The sequence below is a fragment of the Zophobas morio genome, unplaced genomic scaffold (assembly GCF_036711695.1).
Source record: "Zophobas morio isolate AGI-343-1 ecotype UQ-CSIRO unplaced genomic scaffold, CSIRO_AGI_Zmor_V1 ptg000058l, whole genome shotgun sequence".
NCBI classification, from domain to species: domain Eukaryota; kingdom Metazoa; phylum Arthropoda; class Insecta; order Coleoptera; family Tenebrionidae; genus Zophobas; species Zophobas morio.
In genome coordinates, this window is record NW_026972163.1 from 7,809,383 (window position 1) to 7,833,851 (window position 24,469).

Here is a 24,469-nt window from a genome sequence, read left to right on the forward strand (position 1 = left end):
CGCGCCACAGGTTTTCCAATCCCAAAAAAGATCGGGCACGTTTTGATATGTGGATACAACGATGCGGTAATTCCCGTTTGGTACAAATTGACCCCTTAAAGGTGTATAACCAGCACACGGTTTGTAGCTTACACTTTAATGCCACTGATTTCTCCAGTAATAATAAACTTCAAAGTACCGCGGTATCTGTGTTGCGCATTCCTTCAGGTAAAGTAAAAAATTTCAAATATAGTGCAATAATTTGTTCTTTTAGAAAATGGGAATTCGACAATAAGTTCTGCAGGGTCGACAATTTTAACGCGATCTGTTGAAATTCAAAATGATTTCCTAATTCAGCCACCCATACAGGCGCTGCCTTTGCCTACCGAAAATAATGTTCTTGATGCTCCTATAACCACCACTTCAAGCAGTACTATGAATAGAAAAACAACATGTGAGACTTTAAAAGATACTAAATCGACAAGGAAAAGGAATCTATCTCCTGTAGCTGAAATGATTCATCACTCTTGTTTAAAATACAAGAAGACAGCACGAAAAAGTAAATCTCGGGCAGCAGAATATGGTCCACGTTTGAAATTAGCTTTACAATTTGATATGAAACTAGACAGTAAGGTTCTGGATGATACCTCAGTCAATTTCTGTTTATCTCAATTAAGAAAACGAAATATTAAATAAAACTAAAGGCCGCAGGTATACCACTGATGAAAAAGTGTTAGCACTAGCGTTATATAAACAGTCTGGGAGAGCTTACACGAAATTAAGACAGCTATTTGCGCTGCCTACCCGACACACAATTATGTCAATGTTGAACAAAGTACCCTTAAATGCAGGCTACAATAAACTACTATTTGATAATTTTTAAAACAAGCAGTTTCAAAATTGAGAAACCGAGACAAAATGTGTTCTGTCCTTTTCGATGAAATGTCGATAATGCCGCATCTAGATTATGATAAAAGCAATGATCAGTTTTATGGTTTTCAAGACTTGGATGGAAATACGTCAGACCTGAAAATTGCAGATCACGTTCTAGTATTTTATCTTTGTGGGATTTAAAAAAATGGCAACAGCCCATGTTATTTAGATTCTCGTCATCAGCCACAAAATCCACTGTCTTAGTCGATATAATAAAGCTGATAGTCACTGAAGTTCAAAATTGTGGGTTAAAAGTCAAAACAATAATCTGTGATCAAGGAAAACCAAATCAAGCTGCTATAAATTTCTTATTAAAACAATCGCAACAAATTTATAAAAGCCGTAACGAAACAATAAAAAGAAGAATTATAATTGGTAATGACGAAATCATTCCTCTGTATGATCCACCACATCTTATCAAGGGTGTTAGAAATAATTTATTAACTAAAGATTTGGTATGGGAAACGAATAATGAAATTTTGAAAGCGGAATGGAAACATATTTTAGACGCTTATTTCAATGATCAGCCTTGTGGTGAATTACGAGCTCTGCAAAAGACTACTGACTTACATGTTATTACCAATAAAATACAAAAAATGAAAGTCCGCTACGCTACTCAGGTTCTTAGCCATTCTATGGCCTCAACTATTTCTTTATTAGTTAAAACTGGTATGTTTTTGACTATATTTAATTTTAATCCGACTAAATATATTGTGTATTAGATCAGCTTCAAGAACAAGCTCTAGGAACGGCGAAAATCGTTAATTTTTTTGATAAACTTTTCGATAGTGTGAATGGTGGCACGCTTCGTTCACATCCTAGCAAGCCTCTTCGCGGAGGTGTGTTCAAAAACTCTGGACATACAACATTTTGGAAAGAAGCGATTCAAAATTTGAAAAATATGTATTTTATTGACAAAAATGGAAAGAAAATTGTGCCGCCAAGTTTGAAAAATTGGATATACACTTTGGAAGGATTTTTAGAATTGTATGAAATACTGATTTATGAAGGAAAATCAAATTTTTTTTAAGAAAGATCTCTAAATCAAGACATTATAGAAAATTATTTTGGCAAAATTAGAAATCAACGAAATCAGGCTATTAATCCCACAGCATTACAGTTTAGAGATAGTTTTAAATCACTCATGATACGAGAATTTTTTGGATCAAAAGCAATAGGTACAATCTGCGAGGAAACTAATGTTCCAGATTTATTCAATATTAGAAACTTAGTAAACAACATAAAAAATCACAGTTGAAAAAGTCATGAAATTTCAACCGAAGTATTTAATGTGGATAAATATATTTCAGGACTTCTTGATTTTCAGTTAGAAAAAGAAATTCACAAAAGCATAATACGTTACGTCTCTGGCTGGATCGTCAAAACCTTAAAAAACTTAAACTGTGAACACTGCAGATCAAAAATTATTTGCCCATATAATGAGAATGAAAAGTGTCATAAGTTAGTAAATGAGAGAAAATATAATTCTGAACGGAGAAAATTGCAGTACTGTAATCCCGACTTTATAAAAAGCATTAACAAGATTTATAACATAGCAAGAATAGTATTAGGTAATATAACTTGTCCCAATAATATTAAAAACAAAATTTTAGTAGTAGTTTCCAATTGCGTTAAATTTTCATTTACTTGTGAACACAGATACAAAATTGAAGAGGAAATTGTAAATAAAATAGTTAACTTAACGATATTTATGTTTGTTAAAGGAGCTAATCTAATTTTAACTGGTAAAGACACTAGGTGTTCATTACATAACAAAATTTATAAGACTGCCGTGAATATGTACAAAAAGAAATTGCATATGAAAAATATAAAATAAAACTGTTCTCATATTGTAATATCTATTTATTTCAAAATTTTAAAAATCAGAATTACTAAAAAGAATTAAATACACATGCGCAGTAAAACCAAGCAGGCTATGGTATTTTACACCCTCCACAAATCAACAGATGGTGCTAGGTAGGTAGGTAGGTAGTTTGGGGGGGGCAAGTTTGTCGACAGAGGGGGTTTCATGTGAATATATATATTTTAATAATACACTCAGATAACTACTTTATTTTTTCTCAGTTTTTACATTTGAAAGGACATTAAAATAATTGTAAACCTAGATTTTTAACGCAGTTAAACTTATTTTTTTGACATTTTACTTTGAATAAAAATTTTTCCATACACGGGAATGATGGGGAAATTTCAGGTTTTGTTTATAATTGTATTTTGAACAATTGTACCAAAATTCAGCTTGTTGCGAATTTATGTAGCACCGAATGTCTAATTTGACCGGACTAAGAATGTAGATTCACAAACAGCTGTACTGCATCCAAAAATTGGTGCAGTGGCTAATAACACTAGGTAACAACCAATTTGTTTCAATTTATTTTTTTGTATGTTTAGTAGTAGGCTATGGAATAAAATGTGACATGACAGTTCATTTTCTTATACGGTCAACATTAATGTTAGTCTGATATTGCCAAATAACATACCCTGTAAGAAAATAAATAGCGGGCGGGTGGGGCTAGTAAATATGCTTCGGCAATCGGCATTGTATTGAAATTTTATTACTAATCTGCAATTTTTAAAGTGTAAGTCTTCCAGTGGGGGCAACTACAACCGCTAAGGGGGGTCAGCCCCATCTTGCCTTCCCGTAGCTACGGGGCTGCAACGATGCGGTAATTCCTGTAATGTAAAGGATTCATCAAAGATGATACCTAAATCTTTGATCTTTTGAGATCTGTTTAGAGTGACACCATCAATCATGTAGGAATACAACAAAACTAACTTTTTTCTTTTAATACATTTAAATACAATTTATTTAGGACACATCATCTCAATAAGGAACATAGATCAGCTTGTAAACTCTCACAATCCAGGATTGAATTAATCTTAGCGTATATTTTCAAATCATCTGCGAAGAGTAACTTATCGTTATTGATAAAGTCGGGTAGATCATTGACAAATAGTAAAAACAGACGAGGACCTAAATTTTAACCTTGAGGAAAGTTGGAGTAAATGGTTCAGACCAGAAATTCCGATATCTCACTGAATATTGCCGATTAGTCATGTATGAATATAACAAACTGAAAGAGATTTCGAAAAACCATGAACTGACAATTTATTTAACAGAATGTGATGATCTATGCGGTCAAAAGCTTTGGCGAAGTCCGTATAAATCACATCAATCTGTCCTCTATTATCGAGAGTTTCCGAAACAAATTGCGTAATGCACCCCAAATTCGTTATTGTCGATCTCTGGTTCACAAAACCGTATTGGTAAGGAGAGATAATATGTTTGATAGTTGAATAAATCTGGTTTTACAAACATGATTCAAAAATTTTTGCAAAGTTGCACAATATAGAAATGGGTCTAGTTATTTATTTGAGCAGGATGACCTTTTTTAAGAACTGAAGTTACACAGGCTTTCTTCCATATGTTGGCAAATTCATTATTCTTTAGTACTAGATTAAACAACATATACAGAGGAGTGACAAGAACGGAAGCACAATCGCGTAATAGAAAGCTCGGTATCCCATCAGCACCGGAAGTTAAAGTGTTTTTGCTACGTTTTAATGCACTTATAATCTCTTTTTGACTAATATGTGAAACTGTCACCACTTCATTTGATACATGTTTAATTTCGGGGGTACATATATAATTAGGATCTGAGAGTGTATACACAGATTGAAAATATTCTTTGAATGCGTTTACTATTTCATGGGATGAGGTAAATTCTGCTCCATTGAGGTGGACAAATCCCGGGTATTCTTGTTCTGCGCTTTTTACTATTTACAAATGTCCAAAATTGCTTTGGATCATCATAAATAGAATTTTCAATATTAGTTATAATATAATGCCTATAGATCTGTTCTATGAGAATTTTACAACTCGTACGGGTTTTTTTTAAAGAGATTGTAGTAGTAGGGTGACTTGTAACGTATGTATCTAGCAAAGGCAGCAGGCTTAAATTGAATGGATCGAATTACTTCCTGAATAAACCATGGAGGATAAAACGAGGTACGCGAAGGTGTTTTACGAAACTTTGGCACCGTAAGGTTAGACATTTCATATAATTTGTTGTATAATTTTGTGCATGATTCCTCTGTACTTTGATGCTTATTTAGAAAGGACCAACCGGTATTTAAGAGCATATCATACATTAAAGGAAAATTTGCTTTTTTAAAATTCCATTGATCAGTATTGTCGTTAGTATCAAAACTGCATTTTTGTCAGAATAAGAAAAATTCCAAAAGTAAAGTTGGGTGGTGTCTATCCTCTTCCACTAGAGAAATAGGAGTTTTACAGACTCCACAAATGAAAGTGGAAAAAAACTAAATCTAAAATATGATTATAATTGTTTACCACATTATTGCTCTGCTGTAAATTATGTATGTTACTAAAATTATTTAATTGCAAAGAGAATCTATCATTTTTGTATTCGAAAAAAGTAGGTGTGTTGAGATCACCAACAATTAAAATATCCTTACTGTTACATAGCAATAAGTAATTATTAAAAATTTAAAAAAATAATTCAAAATCATGCAAAGAAATTGCGGGGGGAATATAGAGAACAAAAATAAATACATTCTTACTTATTAATTTTACACCTACAATATCGATCAGAGGAACCTCATCTGTTAAGAAAGATAAATCGAGATGTGTTACATGAAAGTGTGTATAGTATTTGCCATTTCTATTGAAACACCACTTGTTGATCGTAAATTTGGCAACGTTCATATTCACACAATTTTCTAACTAAAAGCCGTTGTCAATCAACCGAAAACTGTTAGCAATTGCTAAATTTTAGGCAAAGTCAACAGGTGGTGTTTCAATAGAAATGGCAAAGACTATATTCGCGGCAAGGAGAACTCCACCACCTCTTGTTACACCATGTTCCTGTAAGTTTCTGTCTTTTCTGAATACAAAAAATTTCTGTAGTAGATATCTTATTAGTAAGCCAAGTTTCCGTGAGAAGTATTAAATCAAAATTAGACGATGAGACTGAATGATAGAAATCAGTAGTTTTGGAACGTAGTCCCTGACATTTTGATAAATGCAGTTGATGGGAAATCTGCAATTGGGCGAACTAACTAGTTTAAAGATACTATATTTGGTATACCATTGACGTATCTTATCTTAAGATCTTTTTCTCCATTGTTAATAGAAATCTATTTGTTTTTTTGTCCGGTCGAAAGAAAGAATAATAGTACTAAAATTTGGGTTATCCTTCAAACATTTAGCATTCTTTATAACATCTAGAACATCACTCCTGTAATTTAGACAAATCTTAATTGGTCTCGATCGAGTATTATTTTTGTTATATTTTCCTAATCTTTTTATTTGAGATATCTCGGGGTTCATTGTTCGACTTAAACAGTTTTGAGGATCTCGCTTACCATTGCCACATCCTTATTTTGACGTTCTTCAGCTGTTAAGAGTGGGTTAAGTGTTTTCAGGTATTCCAAAGATAATAACATTATTTTGTTTTTGTCAAATTTCCTCGAATTCTACCGAGTTAGACGAGACAGTTTTCGAGGGAAGGGTACTTTTTAAATTATTGATTTCATCCTGAAAACTTTGACGTATTTTATCCAATGATTTCGAAAATTCCTCACGTAGCGTATGAACAATGGATTTGACGTTCTTGCATTGAGTAATATTTATGCTACATTCATTGCAAACCACTTTTACCGATTTAGATTTGCCCCTTGTCATTTTTATGTCATTTTCCAATAAATTAACACATTTAAAATGAACAGCATTTTGACAGACGTCGCAGTTAATGTGAGAGCTATTATGATTAATAAATGAATTGCAATTTGCACATGAACTCATTATAACTGATATTAGATTAAATGAAGGGATTAGATTAACAAAGGATTACAAAGCTTCACACCTTAGGGTATTTTAAGGTAGCTGATAGCAATAACATACAAGGTGGAGCAGACCACGGTCAGGTGAACAGTAGAGAACAAAGGAGGATTATAATACTTTGTCAAGGCTAACAGTGATCCATAAAACATTGTAAATACTAATCGAAGAACTAATCAGAAGTGATAGTACAACACCGTGTGCACGATGAGCTCTATAAAAAGCTTGTAATACCCAGGTTTTCAAAATTCAAAAATTAAATAAGATAGCTTACAGATGACAGCTGTATGTGATACTTCTTAGCTTGTAAACTTTGTTCGGTCAGTTTATCCCCACAAAAACGTCAGTAATATGATGCTCTTTTACACTCTTCACTTTTTTTTATTGTCCATAAAACTAGATAACTTTCATTAGGTAACATAATAAGCAGAAGTTATGAAATTATTGATGGGGATGAATTGAAAACATTTTATTTAGCGTTTTACCATCTACACAATTCTACCTAAAATTTATACTCCTATAAAATTTGTCGACAATCGGTAGAGTACTTTCGGAGATTAACTATCTAATAAAAATCGACATAGACGACAGACAGACGGAAACTCGAGACCAACTTTTTCCTCTATGGGTCATGAAATGTCAAGAAAACATTAAAGCACCCATTCGTGAGATGGATGGACTCTAACTTACGCTCAGGAAATGAAAACTATTTTCTATTTAAATCTAAAATTTCTAATAAAATGAAACCATTTCAATCCCTTTGAGAAATGAAAAAAATAGAGCTTTAAATGTAACTAAATATACAAATAACACGCCTGATACGGACGAAAATATAATTATCTACTTACATTTTCCCAGTGACTTTTCGTTTTCTTCATTTTCCTGCTTCTCTAGTTCAGAATTAGCTTTGCTAGAACTAACTGGTATCACAAAATTGTCAGATATCCTTGGACTTTCTAGATTGGCAACATCATTGTGGACCTCATCATTTTGTACAGGTAGAAAATAACGTGACAATTTTTCACTATTATGTTCATTCCTAGTGTTTGAGATATCATCTGGTAAACATTTATTCTGTTCTGAATGACATTTCGATAAAAATTCCGCAGTATTGCTTCCTGAGGATACTAAAATCCAACTTGCTGATTTTTCTTTCCTTTTGTGAACTTCATTAAAATGTGTTGTTTTGGGCGCAGAATTTTCCAGATTAACCTCAATGTTACTGCAAATTGTTGGAATGACTGAAGCCGGACGTTCTTTTTTGCTGATGTTTTTCCTTCGGAAATTTTCCGCATACTCAGGTTGAGCCAACAATGTTGTTTTGCTAATCAAGGAGATATTTCTACTAGTTATCTGTCGATTAGAATCGTTCTCCTTCTCATTTACGACAAATTGTATTTCATTTTTATTTGGATCACTATTGTAACGTATAATTCGTGATTTTGAGAAATGTGACGTCCAATTCCGCTGCTTTTCAATAAGTTCTTTGCTATTAAGTTTGCGTTCGGGTTTCTCTGGTTTCTCAGGTTTATTAGTTTTTAGTAAAAAATTTGATTTAATTCGTTTCTGATTTTCATCTGTTTTACAACTAGTTTCATTCGAACTAATTGATTTAATACCATTAGTTTTGCTTATAAAGCCTATGTGATCATCTGGAAACACAACATCGTTGCCCTTTGTAAGTTTTGGCGATGGTGATCTAGATCTTTCTTCATGAGAATTAATAGTCTCACTTTGCGATACGTTGACTTTCAATTTCAAGTCGCAGCTGTTAATTCTTTTAACTGTTACGGGCACTACATGCTTTTCGCAATTATTACGGGTTTCTTCCCCTAATTTTTCAAATAGAGCACGTGCATGATTAAATCTAGTTACGTGGGATTCTGTTCTCACAACATTTCCTCCCGATACCTCTTCCACTAAATCTTGCGAGGTTGTATCCACCTTAGCTTTGATTTTCATTGAAGCATCGCAAGTGTTAGGAATCTGTGCTTGAAATTTATTTGCAATTTCTGATACTTTAGAACCACCACCTCTTGGAGTCCTTTTTTCTTCCATAACAGCCGATTACAAACTGAAATTAAAAGAATAGTTTAGTTTTCAACTACTCCAACGCAACACTTTTTTAGTAAATAACCATCTTTGCTTAAACAACGTACATAGATTCAGCAGCAATTTAATTAAATAAAAATTACTACTGAAATCATTCGCTACTACTATTCGTAACAAAGAATTTCTGTAACTTGGTGCGGATATTATCGTGATTCAAATTTAAAATCGGCAATTATGCAACCTTGAATGACGTATAGACAAGTGTTTGGATTTTTTGTTTTGTAATATTTTAAAACAATCAAATCAAGTTAACCTGTTACTCATAATAACAGGTAGCCAGTAGACGTTTATGTAGTATGTTATTTGTCAAATAAATTATAACAAAAGTCGTACGAATTGGATTTTCGTAATATGTAGATTTTTACATTTAGAGTGGGGTAGACTGCACTTTATAAGCGAGGTTTCAATTTTGAAGCACGACGCGAAGCGGTTGGAACAGAGCCCTATAAAATGTCTAATATAATAATAAATAAACACACAAGTAATTAAATTTTTTGCCTGATCGGGCATTGCATTATTTTGAGTGGAAAAATATTTCTTTATCGCACTAGTGCAAAAAGTGTATTTTCGTTTGCTATTCAACACCAATTAATAACAAGAATTATAGAAAATATATAAAGATCCAAATATAAGAACCGACTGTTGTCGCCTTTGTAAAGAAAAACCCGAAACTATTCAGCGCATAACTTCATCATGTAGTATCCTGGCACAAACTGCCTACAAAGCTAGCCACAAACAAGTGCAGAAGAAGGGATTGTGCTATTAAATTTAAAAAATAAACATTTTACTGTAGCATAGTTATTCAAGACTGAAAAATCTTTTCTTTTTTCCTGCAAATAGGCCATCGCTTCGCTGTTCGATGTGTCGCAAATTGTGCAATATTTATTACGTACGCTTAAAAAGAATATTTTTTTTTGTTTTTATTCCCATACTACAGTGTCCAAATTGTGTTTGAGTACATCTAATAATTATCTCCAGCATTAAAATTAATATTTCAAAAGAATACGGGAAATGATTATTCTGTGCTGAAGGTCTGTTGTCGGCAACCTGTCATAAATTTTTATTCTTCAATATCGGCTTACGATGTTTTGATGACCATGTCCGGTAATCGTCTATCCCGGTGCAGCAGGTATATACATTTTAGGAAGAATTGTTGGTTCCGTTTAAGGGAAAATAAGTACAATTTCTTAGAAGGGTATTTAAACTCCTTATAGGATCAAAGGCTGCCTGGCAGGCCGGAATCACCAGAGTGCAACTTTAAATTTTCAGATTTTTGTTGAAACTCATTTTATTTTAATCTCGTTTCACGATTTCTGAGAATATATCACGATAAATTATTCTACCGAGGGTTGTAAAAATATTAATTTTATTGTCCAAGACACTTAAACGTAATCGGCACATTCTAGGGCAAAACGGACCTGCCAAGCCCACCTCGCGTTAGGTCCAACAATGAAAAAGTGAAGAAATGACACATGTGGCAACAGAAAAAGATGCTACATTTGTCTGAAAAATAAAGGTATAAAACAGTAACAAATATGCGATTTTTGCGAGAGAAATGTATGTATTGAACATTCGATTAGTCGACTACAGAACTAATTTGTGCTAATTGAAAAAATTAATCATTATGTAACATGCAATTATTATTTTCTAAAAATAATAACATACCATAAACAAATATTTTTACTATTAAAATTACTCTTATTTAATAACACAAATACAACCAGCGGGCTTACCGGACCCGGGTTTCTCAGGTACACAGATAAAATGCATTGCCCCGATAAGCGTAAAACGCAGTGAATAGTGAATTGTGGTTTATGGTTTTTAAAATACCATCTTACCATGGGTTAGATTTCTTACCCCTCAGAATTATATTTAAAGATGTATAAGTACTGAAGGCTACAATGTAGGAAATGATGGTATTTAAAATATGAAGATTTCCGTGACAGAACACTATTAGTGAACCTCTTACCTCTATTTTTGTTTATGTGACCAAAATCACCAACATGAAGTATTAAAAATTACTACTAGTATAACTCAACTAATAACTACTGAAAAAAAAGTGAAATAAAAAAATTTATCTGTATCTGCGCCAATAATTTTGTATCTAATAAGCATTCACGTTCGGTAGAAGTAACTGACAGAAACTTTTCTGTGGTTAAGTTGCAATCTTAAGATCACTAGAAATTTAAGATTGGCATCAACTGTCTAATTTTCTAATTCAAATGTCAAAACTGAATTGTGTGGAAAAAAACGAAGTTTTTCTAATTTCAACATGCTTCGTTTCAAGAAAATCCTTAAATACAGCATGGAAACAATTTCCATAAAAGTAATCACGAGAAAGCTCATTTTAAAGGAAAAGAAACAAGAAATATTTCGTGGTTTTCAAAAAATTGGGTAAAACGGAAACAGTGGCAGAAATATTCTCCGTAAAGTTCGCTAGTGTTGTCGAGTGTTTTTCGAATTTTAAAATAATACAGATACAGCGGCGCTTGTGCCGTTAATATTATAATCAGAATCAGAAAGACGACTGCGCAGATTTATATACCTACATACTTTGTTGGTTCCGTTCTACAATTGGTTTTTAAGTTTTATATAATCGTTATTGTTTGTAAGAGGTAAAACACTCGGCTTTGAAAATAATTGTACGTAATACACGTATAAATTTAGGTTTCCGAAGGCGAAGTTTTTCACATTTTAAACACGTTATAGCTGCCAGAATCAAATTTCTAAGGCGGTACCTATCTCCAATTGCGTGATTGTGGTGAAGATTTACTTTTCACTTTCTTGGATGAGACATGGATATACCAGAACGGATCCATGGTGAAATTGTGGATCCATGATAATGACATCAAAGCTTGTCCTCCTAAAAAAACTAGTGAAGGGAAAAGATTCAAAATTTTACATGCGGGTTGCTCTTTGGGCTTTAGAGGGATGCGATTTTCTCCTTGGTTCAAAAATAGATTCACCAGATTACCACAAAACCATCACATTTTCGATATTTGACCTTTACTTACTTACATGTCACATTTTTGATACCTACTTTCTGACATTCCAGTAATACATTATACACTAGAACAATTATGTCCGCAGTTACACAGCTTAAAAAAAAAAAATACCAAATCTAGTTACATCTACCGAACGTGAATTCCTTATAGATACAGGTATTTTGTGCTTAAATTCGATTTTATTTAGATACAAATACTAGACACCCAAAAATGTATCTAGATATTTTATTTAGATACAAGTATCTAGATACTGCCCAACACTGACCGCCATGCTTCTGTTTTTCTCTACAAAAACTAGCCGACAGTTTATAGTTACTTCATTTAATACAGTTTAGCTGCTCTTGCGATTGCCAGTGCTCTGTCACTAACAATATAAGGGGTTGCACTTCTGACAGAATAACATCTACCTTGTTTAGTTTATTATAAAGGCACTGCATATTTTGATGTAAAATTGAAGACACCCTCACACTTACCATTGACGTCGGTTTTTTCGTTAACCGTTTTTTCACACCACTCGTTAAATATTGGAGATGTTACATTGTTTCTTTCCTCGAATTCCTCTTGTGAAAATAACGAGAGACGTAAGTGCCCACTGGCCAGATATTAGCATCCATTACATCATTAAAGTTGAAAAGATCTACCATAACCTTAAAAGCAGAGTAGTAGTCTGGATATTTCGTGTCCAATTTTGTACACTGTACTTCCGGAAACATGGGTCTCAACAAGTTACAGCAGATGTCTTCTGCTTTAGTTTGCGGAGCTAGTCTCGAAACATAAATAAAATCTTTTTTTGGAACCATCTGTATAGATTTTATTTCCGTTTGTTTTCCAATAATCTATTTCTGCCTGGATATTTTCTTGTTACCTTTGTTTCTTTCGACAGTTCTCCATGTCGTTTACTCTTCAGAAGTGTTCGTCTGCACGACAGGTACCTTCGTTCTTTTCTCCGTTACAAACTTTTGAGATGTTTCATTATTACTGCTAACTGCAGCTGACTTTTGCTTGTTTGTGATTTTTAGGTTAGGCGTGATTTTCTTGCTTGCGTTGTTATCTTTTTCCCTGTCCATGGTATCTGCCTGACTATGTTTTTTGTTGATTACCGTTTTACCACCAACTTTGCTTATTTATTTATATAGTTCAAGTTGTTCCTTCAACTCGTCAATTTTCTCCCTTAACTCAGCAATAACAACATCCTTTTGCTGTAGGATATATTTGAAAACTCTAGGAAAGTCTTCCGTCAAAATTTCGTTCGTTGCATCTCGGGATATGTCATCCAAGACAAGGTCAGATAGTTTTTCACAGCAAATTAACACATCAGTCACATCACCCACTAATTTTACATGTGGACAGTTTCTTGCACAGCTAGGATGAAACACTGAGTTACAGTTTTGGCATCTGTTGCCTATTACAACTTTAGAACGGCACTTTTTGCAGACCTGATTTACCGATACGTTTCACAATAAAATTGTAATTATTAAACCTCGATTTCTAAGGGCAATGGATAAAGAACCTTCAGATAGATTACACAGGATTTAAGGCTGCAGCACACCTCAAGAAAATTTCTATTTTAAAAGATATGCAACTTGTAAAACAATCCATGCTACCTCGTTATGACAGCTGCCATTCATCTCTAAGGGTTAAAATCGTTCGCTTCGTTAACAATAGTTTTATTACTGCTATTTTCAGCTGGGGCAAGTGTATCTCGGCTTGCAGGTAGAGCAGAGTAAGGAACTAAAATATTTATCTAGTATAAAAGAAAACAAACAATATTTCTTAGCTTACGATCGAGAAGTAAAAACGCAAAAACCGTCTATTAGCATATAAAAATTTTGTAATAGTAGTTTCAAAAGTTTTGAGCGATATTTGACAGGTGTATGACGTCATCGATACTTTTTTAAATAGCACCTCCTACTTTTTTTTAGTATAAAGTCCCTTAAAAGAGAATTATTGATATGTGGTTTAACCTAATTTACTGTCATAGGAAATGAAAAAAGCCAAATGTGTGTTTTAAAATAAATTAATAAAATCATTGTCAGAAACTGTTGAGATCTTTATTCGCAATACACATAACAATAAAATGCTTGTTCATATACATATTTCTGACGATAATTCTTACTCTTATTTTTAAATTCCTGTTTCCATAAAAAATTCGGCATATTCTGTAAGTAGGTAGAAAAGTAAAATTAAATTTCCAAGAATATGTTATTGTAGGTAGGAAGGTACGTTGTTGTATTTCTTAGTAATCTTAGAATTTTTCAACCCAAATTCTTAGAAATTTAGGTGGGTACCTAGTTACCTCTCGGAATGTATTTTGAATGAAACAAATTAGTCGAAGGTTATTTCGACAGAACTTCTCTCGCCTCTGAAATTCAATAAAACGAACCCAGCTTTTTCGAAAAATTATAAAATTTGATTATGCGAATTTTATTTTTTTTATGAGAACCCGGATAAGTTAAAATTTTTTCCAAAAATTCTAGATGTCTACAGTGAAAATTCTACACGGATTTACACACCACAAGTGTAGGAATATCTTATTTTATAAAATTTAAAAAAATTTGTATTATAAATTTTGGAGATGACGTCATTCCACTGGTGGTGGATTTGATTTGCCAAATTTTAGTTAGCGTTTAACCATCCACATGATATTCCTAATATACATACAGGGTGCCGTATCCAAGTCTGGATATAGGGGATTAACATGGGAAATGGTTTTTATTTTATGATATCTCCCCAGATCACTTTAAAGCTATTATTGAGTGATGCATTTGTGGAGGTCGAAGAGGGCTATCGACCAGTATTTTTTTCAAATCGTTGCATCGCGTTCATTCACTGTAAAAAGGTTTTAGTAATCGTATTTTGAAATTCGCGCCCGATCCGATTTGTCGCGAAATGTTCCGTCGCACTGTCGAAGTTCGGCGATCGCGTCTTTGGAATAAACAGGAGAATGATTATGCTGGTTGCTTTTGGCAATAGTTGTGGAAAAAAATATAGGGTGACGGGCATTAGTACGAGGTACATGCACATTAAATTGACTTAACAAATTACTGCCAACAATCAAACCATTACATAATTTATAAAGAAACATAAATGACAGATATTCACGTCTTGATCTTAATTCTAATACTTTACAATCTTCCAATAATCTAGGATGTGGATAATTGCGTTCAGGATAGTGCCCTTGTTGCTTGTTATACAGATATTTGCAAAACTTACGCTGAATGCTTTCTAAGAGCTTAATGTCCACCTTATAGTAAGGACACCAGACAATCGTGCAGTATTCAAGTATTGATCTTACATATGTATTATATAACAACATCAAACATTCAGTATTTTTGAATTCCCTGGTGTTTCTTATTATAAAACCTAACATACTTAATGCCTTTGAGTATATATATGCATAATGTGGTATAAAATTTAAGGATGGATCCATTACTACTCCTAGATCTTTAAAGATTGTACGTCTCTTTAGAACCTGATTATGAATTTTATAATCGTATAAAATAGTATTTAATGTTCTAAAGAATGACATAACGCAACATTTGGTATCGTTCAAGAGCAATTTATTATTAAGACACCATAATTCTAATGTTTGAATGTCGTTTTGTAACATTACACAGTCCTTTACATCTTTAATAATTCCCACTATTTTCAGGTCGTCGGCGTACATAAATAAATAACAATCCTTATTAAAATGCGCAACAACATCATTCATAAAAATTAGAAATAAAAGCGGCCCTAGATTTGAACCTTGACAAACACCAGAGGAACATTCATAAACATAAGATCTATAGCCTTGATACTCTACAAACTGCTTTTGACCAATTAAAATTGATTTAAATAGTGAGACTAAACTATCACACCTACCAACTAATCGTAACTTTTCTAAAACATAAGTTTATGGTTTACAGTGTCAAAGGCTTTTGAAAGATCCGTGTATATCACATCAATTTGTTTCTTTAAATTCAATGCATTGGAGACCAACTGTGTAAATTCAGCTAAATTAGTACAGGTGGATCTGCCTTTCATAAAGCCATGCTGAGAATTTGATAGGACAGGCATAATGTGACTATAAACATTGTTAGACAATATAATTTGAAATAGCTTGGCAAAATTAGGGATAATCGCAACCGGCCGGTAATTTTTTTATGTCTGATTTAGATCCCGACTTATGTATCGCGCACACTCTTGCAATTTTCCAGCATTCGGGGAATGTAAATGTCTGCATTATTAAATTAAACAAATAACATAGTGGAGTGCTAAGACACGGAATAAAATCCCTCACAAAAAACCCGGGTATGTGATCAATGCCCATTGTATAGTTGGCTTTTATCTTGCGTGCTGCCTTCAAAATATCATCGACGTCAATTGAAAAATTGTGTAGAACAGGTATGTTGGTCGTCGTATCATAGATAGAATCACAGATTTGATATTGCAGGTTATCACAGATTTTATTATCACAATCCACCTTATCACAGACAGCTTCCTCAGTATCAAACTTTGGGTTGGTTGTATTGTCCTTCCTGAAGACACTACTAAAATGTGAAGCAAAACCATTGACGATTGCAAGTGGGTCTTTTAATTTTTCCCCGTTGTTGCCGTTTTCCATTGTACCCGGGATTCTAGATGTTCCTTTTTTAGTGTTGATGTACGACCACAACTGTGGCGGATCTGATTTAACTTTCTTTTCAGCCAACTTAACGACATTATCAAAACCAGTCCTAATTTCCCTTTTGATATTTGAAGTTAATTCACGTGCCTTCTCTGTACGTGAAAAAAGAGTATGCATCTCGAACTACACTCAGACCGTATCCAAAAAGCCCGAGATGAAGACTTCGAGCAGCTGGTCTTCCTCAAAACCCCATCGGCAGGATTGTAACATGTCCTGGGAGCCCTCAAGCTAGGAATGTACTCGCGCTGCCTCACTCAGTAATCACTGAACCACTCAAATTGAATTATTTTATCCAATATGTCGATTATTGTAGGTCAATTTAAACGGAATAAATGCACAAGCTGCACAGAATATTTTATTAGGTTATGTTGCTGGTGCTGGTCGAGTCTTTATTACGAAAATCTCATTAAAATGCCATGTTCTACTGCGATCAGATGAAAAAGCGAGGGCCGGTTTTCTTATTGCGTGATGATAAGATTTACCATCAAAATAGCTGGCGCTTTTGAAGAGAACCTTTTAATGAACCGTTTAGATAACTACAAAAAACAAAAGTTAACAATTGTTGATGAACGAAGTAATGAAATATTGTACGAATCTGGAGAAGTATTGCACTATTTTCAAGAATTGCTCAAAAAGACTGCTCTCAGCAGCTGTACACTAAGTAAGCCGATCTTCAAAACTTCTACGCGTGTTGATCAGCATTTGCGTTGCAATCTGAAGACAATATTTGCTGGACTGCTTGTTTCAGCGCGTCTCTGTTTGTATAGCTGGTACTGTTTGAATACAAATAGTCGTGAAGAAATCTCAAAAGAAAAAATTCTCAGGGATTTAGATCCGGCGAATGCACAGACCAATGGGGCGGTGCAAACTTTCCATTTTAACATTGCGGGAAAATACTGGTTCAAATAAACAACATTTATGCGAGCTATATGGCTGGAGATTTGGTCCTGGATGTAAAAGACCTGCTGCAGATGCCGCACCCTTCAAGTCCCAGGAAGTATTTGCTGAGCTAGCATATTGTCCTACTTCTGAGCATTCAATCTAGATTCGATTAAAAGAGGTGCAATGACATGATGTCCTAGAAGACCCAGTCATACACTAACAGTTGCACGCCATTGATAACGATAGTCATGGACCACGTGAGGGTTGTGTTATGCTCAAATTTAATCGTTCTGACGATTATAACTTCCGTTAAGACCAAATGAACATTCGTCCGTAAAACAAATGTTCCTCAAAAACTCTCCATCAGCCTGGATTCTCTTAAGCATTCCTTCGTAAAACTCCCTACGTGAGAAGTAGTCCTCAGGCTTCAATTTTTTGTCATGATGCTTTTTGAAACTCTTCTATCCCATCTCTTTAAGATCCCTAGAAAACGTTGTGCCCACCTGATTTTATTTACTTTTTATCACCTTTGAAAATAAGTTTAACTCTCTTTTGTGAAATATTATTTTTATTTTTGTTGTTGTTAACACAATAAACAAATAAAACAGTAACACAAAAGTTTCTGAATCCCAAAACACATTCGTAATAGAGAAAAATACTTTAAAATGTTGACGAGTCAACGTTCTACATTTCTCTCTCAAGAATTTCTTGTAACGAACATGCTGCCAGGTGGCAAAAATTCCATCCCTGCTTAACTAATGTAAACCCAATTGACTTCCAATCTTTAGTGATTAGAAAAAAAAGTGTGAAATTTTCCCAAATTACCTACTAATTAAATTAACCGTTGAAGAACAAGCAGGCCCTCGCTTTTTCATCTAATCGCAGTAGAACATAGCATAACCTAATAAAATATTTTGTGCAGTTTGTGCATTTATTCCGTTTAAACTGACCTACAATAATCATCACACTGGATAAAATAATTCAGTTTGAGTTGTTCGTTGATTTCTGAGAATAATTTCTAATTTCACTTTGACATTTGAATTTTGCATGGTTATTACAAAGACGGGATCGCCGAACTTCGACGGTGCGACGGAACATTTCGTGACAAATCGGATCGGGCGCGAATTTCGAAAGACGATTTTTAAAACCTTTTTACAGTGAATGAGCGCGATGCAACGATTTGAAAAAAATACTGGCCGATAGCCCTCTTCGAACTCTACAAAGGCATCACTCAATAATAGCTTAAAGTGGTCTGGGGAGATATTATAAAATAAAAACCAATTCCCATGTTAATTCCCTATATCCAGACTTGGATGCGGCACCCTGTATAACATATGGCAATAATCGATCCAGTAGTTTCGGAGAACACTTGTCTAATAAAAAATGGATACAGACACCAGACAGACAGACAGACAGACATACGGAACCGGGAGACCATTTTTTTCGTACTCTGGAGGTCATGATACGTCGAGAAATTTGTACTGTGGACGTAGAATTGTTGACATAGGTCACTTATTAACAACATTGAAATCAATCAGTCATAATATGTTGGGTTGCACTTTAGATAATATTGAAATAACTCATGAAAATTGTTATGGTTTAAAAATTGTTTTCTACTACAAATGTAATATGTACGGAATATTCGGTAATTTTTGTACTGAACCTGAAAATCTCATATACAAAGTCAATTATGCAGCTATTTGTGGAGCTATATCAACGGGCGTAGGTTATTCTCAAATTTCAGAATTTTGTTCACCTCTAGATATCCCTCAAATATCCCAGGCGACATATCGTAAAGCCGAGGCTAGGGTTCTAAACACCTTCGAAGCATTTTTCGAAGAACAAACCAAAAAAGCAGGTAAAGAAGAGTACCGATTAGCAGTGCACGCGAGGGAGGTAGATAATGATTGCGTCCCATATATTACCCGGAATGGGACTATTTGGCGCAAAGATACTTTGGCGCAAGCCATCTTGGCGCGAGCCATCTTGACGCGAGTAGGTCGGTGTATAATATAAAATATATTTATTGTTGGTTGGCACCCTATTAGTTACGCCAAGTGTAGGCAACTAAATACGCACGCAATTTCATTTGCACAAATTCCAATAACTAAATGATCCACGGAGCAAGAACTTTCACGTTTAGGAGTATGTTTGTAATGGGGTGCAGGGCGCGAAGTGCCCGTGTGTCCATTCAAAAGTTGACCTTGCCCCTCCACGCGATGGTGACTATAAAAAGTTGGGTTGTTAGCAACGGCTGCAATTTATATATTTTTTCCTTGATGCGAGTTGATCCGCGCCTAGATGGCTTGCGCTAAAGTGTCCCTGCGCCAAAATGTTTCGCGCCAAGTCGGCCGCGCCGAATTGTCCTAGACCGACGTCCATGGAAGCTTCAAGTATCTTAGAGGGATTTAGAACTCTGAGGAACTTTACAATTTACGTTATAGGAGAATTATAGGCGACCAGGATAGTAGCGTATTAAAAAAAGTTCGAGCTGCAAAACGATATGGTGCACATTATTTTATAGAAAAAGTTGAATGTAGAAATCACATACTTCGTAATTATTGTTCCAAAATTAGAGAAATAGTTAAAACAAGGAAAGCAGATATCACTATTAAAAATGTTCTTAAAAATAGTATTCTAAAATTTAGAACAGCTATTATAAGTACTATCAAATTTCGCAAAAATGAGCCTCTTCCTTTTTTTTCCAGCATATATTTGGCAATCACAAACAATGTGCAAGATATTTTTGTTATAAAAGTGGACAGTCAAATGATATTTTATTTTCTACTTTCGCAAATGGTCTTTTATACGAACCTTACAAACAAGTTTTAAATAGAGTTGCAAATTTGTCGCCTAGTTTATTTTTTGATATTGACAACAATGCTGAGGAATGCTACAATTCTGTCGTTAATATATAAATTGGAGGAAAAAGAATAAGTTTTTCTGCACGAGGATCGTATCAAGGGCGATGCTTTGCTGCGGCAATAAGTTATAATAATAAGGGTACGTTCCTAATTCCGTTATTCAAACAAATTTTTGGGCAGGCCAATGTTAGTATACGAAGGCGTTTGCGGAAAAAAAATTGAAAAAAATAAAAACGATTAATAAGACTAAAACCTCTGTTAAAAAGTTGCGTATCCGAAGTGCGGATTCCGGAAAAAATAATATCGTAGACAACAAACGAAAACTGCAGATATATTACCTGAAGTGTATGAAAGAAAAAAATCGGGTTTATTAATAAAGCTGTCACAGAGTAACGTAAACGTTATTGAAAAAACTACTTGTGGTCAGCGAATGTGTAGTGAATGGGGTAAAGAAAGGACAAAATGAAAGACGGAATTAACACCGCAAATACCGTTAAAAGTATTGTGCATTCCGATAAAACTTTAATGAAAAAATTGCCCAAGTCTATATAATTTGGTGTTGACAATGAAGAAAAGGCCAAAGAAAAATTTGAAGCTCTAACAAATTTGAAAGTTATCTCATGTGGTCTATTTATAGATAACGAAAAGAAATTTTTAGGAGCTTCACCAGATGAGTTAATAAATTGTAATTCAATTGCAGATATTAAATGTTCATATGGGGCTTGCAATAAAAATATTAAAGAAGCTATTAAAAATAAAATCATTCATTATTGTTCAATAAATGGTATAACAGGGTCCACTGCATATAACTAAAAGAAAATAATGTTATTTTATCACCTACACTTACGTAGATTTAGAATATTTTTTGATTGAAAGAGATGATTACTTCTGGAATAAACATATGGTAAATGTATTAGAAAAATTTTATTTAAATGCCATGCTACCAGAAATTATTGACTCGTGGTGGAGTCGAAATCAGCATTAAGTATAAAATGTTAATATTAATATAATTAATAATAATAATAATAATAGAATTTATTCCTACAGGTAAAACACCCAATTACAGGAAATCAAAGATATTCGTGTTAAAAGAACTTACATGGGAACAATAAAAAAAAACTTAAAGATTAAATGTTAAGACAAACGCCTAAGACCAAATTAACCTATAACTAAAACATTTAATTTTGAAAAGTAACAATTGCATGCTCAGAAATAACATTAAAAGAATCTGCAAATAGATCACAATGAAACGCAATATTGTTATAATATTTACACATAAGTGCAATAGGTGATTTTACTAACACGTTAGATTTAGGTTGAGTACAATAAAAGCTTAATCAATGCCTAGTATTAAGACGAGGGACTAAGAACGAAAGCTTGCTTAATAGAAAGATGCAATCAATTTTGTAAATGACAATATTATAAAGAAACTTAAGAACAATTATTATGCGTCTAATAAATAAGGAGTTTAAATTAAATTTATTTAATAACGTGTTGTGATCAAACCCTCTAGGTGGGTACTCACCGTCCACGAGAAAAGACAAAAACTTGAAAAATCTACGCTGTACTGCTTCCAGGTGCAAAATATGTATATTATAAATTGGAAACCATATAATCGCGGCATATTCTAATCTAGATCTAACTAGGGTACTAAATAAAAGCAGCAGTAACGAGGGATCCGAGAATTATCTGCAATTCCGATAAATAAAACCATAAGTAGCGTAGGCTTTAGAAATTGTTTCATTAATATGTTGTACAAAATGAAAATTTTCATCAAACACAACCCCTAAATCTTTACTGTCTTTGCCATTTCTATTGAAACACCACCTGTTGATTTTGCTTAAAATTTAGCAATTGGTAACAGCTTTTGGTTGATTGACAACGGCTTTTAGTTAGAAAATTATCTGAATATGAACGTTGCCAAATTTACGCTTAACAAGTGGTGTTTCAATAGAAATGGCAAAGACTATAAATGAATCTACACGTGTTAGATCAACGCCATCAATCTGATAATTAAACTTAATCACATTTGTTTATCTAGAATAATAAAAATGTCGAATTTTCTGCGTTGCAGGGGTCTATGCTTTTATCTTATTATTTTTATTTTATTATTATTAATATGATTTTCTTAATTGCTTCGTTTTCATTATCCATACTATTTATTATCATTTACATATTACAGTACTTACCTACATTTATATTTGCTGCTTGGAATTTTTTTCCATCTGTGCCTTGTAAGTACTCCCCTCTTAGGAATTGTAGTAATTTATAGTTGCAATTTTATTTGCTTTACTGCACATATTGTTATAGACACATCCTATATCCCTAACATGGCTTGACTAAATGTATTCCAATAATAAAATTCCATTTAATTAATATCATTCATTTAATTTAAAGAGGGAATCAAATCAAAACAAGAGAACGAAAAAATGTCATCATATTTCTGTAAAAATTTTACTGGCATTTATCCTTCTTAATGCTACTGTCAGATACTTCAAAGGTATTTAAAAGGTGCTCTATTGTGTGGGCCATAAATTACAGCTTACCGCCTCAGCTAATATTTTGGGTTGTCTAACTTACCAAAATTTGCCCCAAATGCATTGCAATTTTTTTACAATAACTAAAAGAAGTAAAACTTTAACAGAAAACGAAAAATGGTGCCTAAAGTAGAAAACAATTCTCTAACACCTCGATATTTTCTAAAAGCACACCGAGTTATAGTTTTCGCTAAAAATCCGCTCGGGTTTTACGCACTTTATTTTTTATTTTAAAAACCGCTACGTTTTTTAAAAAATACAAGATTCTTCTTTAAAGATTTTTATGTCATGATCACGCACATGTATCGCCCTGCTCTTCAACTGTTAAAATGAAGGCGCAAAATGGGATGGCGTTTGCCTTATTTTGGCATCATTTAATGACTGTGTGCAGGAGCCTTAAGTAGGAAGTTCTTTAAAAACCTAGAGTAAACAATATTTATTCTACTCTGTTCGAGATTTGATTATTGTGGCGTCAAATACAAGAAGGAAATGATAACACGAATTCAGATTGAAGCAGGTCTTTTAAATCATTATAGAAAAGCTTTACCTAATTTCTGAAATCATAACCAGACAACACCCACATTCTTATCAGGTACTTTCAAACAAGATAACAATATTACTGCTATGTATCACATTCAATATTTAAATAATGGAAACATTAATCCACATAATTCAAATTGTATTTGAACTGCACTACGTAATGTGCATTAATGAATCCACTTAGCTGTCTTAAGGAAAATACCATCCCATGAATCATTATTCGTAACAACATTAGATGAAATGCACATAATAACTTACCCAGTTGATTTTTTATTTTAAACTATCATGGTATTCCAGTATTTTTGTCGTTAAAAAACGGTGCCCAATTATTGTATCCTTTCCATAAAAAAACACTAGAAAACTGTTAATGTTTATATTTATCAGCACAAATACTAAAACACTGTGATAACATGATGATAAGGACTGCAACAATTGCTCACTCTCCCCAATAATTACTTTTAATTGAAAAATGTCAAATTCACGAACACCAGCCCTACACACGTCCTGAAATTTCGGGTTCACGGGGGACTAACTACCAACCGCAACTTCAAAATATACACACGAAATTAAAAGTTAAAGAATTTTCAACTTCCTGATGTTAAAATATTTCCGTCTCTCGTTAGTTACCATAAGATAAATTACAAAATGAAAACAGCAGTGTTAAAAATATTCGTAGAATTGTAGTTTATTTAAATCAAGTTTATTGCTACACTAAAACAATTAAAAATAAAAAATTTGGTTCAACACTTTTTCGCAAGATTGTACGAAGCACTCTAAAGATAACCCTCGCAACAGCCACAACGGACGCAGGCGCGTAACGTACACCATGATCATTTACTCTAGCATCAGTGTTGTGGCACGGTGCAAAACACTCGAATACTCGATGCTATACAGAGAACAGCTAGAGTCTGCCAGAGCGGTCAAGTGCGAAACTAATAGTTGCAGAGATGTGTTCGACAGATTATCTGCAAATGCTAATTACATATCAAAGAGATGTGACGCTGTAAAATAGTGCTTGCTAATAAACATGAAAAAAATTAAGTTACATCAAGATCACGGATTCATGA

At 33.6% G+C, this 24,469-nt stretch overlaps 1 protein-coding gene across 7 annotated transcripts in view; it reads right to left on the reverse strand.

Moving 5' to 3' along the window:
* LOC135143098 (uncharacterized protein) overlaps nucleotides 1-24,012 on the reverse strand; it is a 342,333-nt gene extending 318,321 nt beyond the window's left edge. For 4 of the 7 annotated variants that reach the window (XM_064074954.1, XM_064074953.1, XM_064074957.1 and 1 more), the window contains exons 1-2: nucleotides 23,661-24,010; nucleotides 7,642-8,867 (exon numbers count right to left, since the gene is read on the reverse strand). In XM_064074954.1, the coding sequence (XP_063931024.1) occupies nucleotides 7,642-8,851 (1,210 nt within the window). In that variant the 5' untranslated portion in view covers nucleotides 8,852-8,867; nucleotides 23,661-24,010. Of the gene's footprint in view, nucleotides 1-7,641; nucleotides 8,868-23,660 lie in introns of all 7 variants that reach the window. The other 3 variants (XM_064074952.1, XM_064074955.1, XM_064074958.1) reach the window with 3 other exon arrangements.
* Between the last annotated feature and the right edge of the window lie 457 nt (nucleotides 24,013-24,469).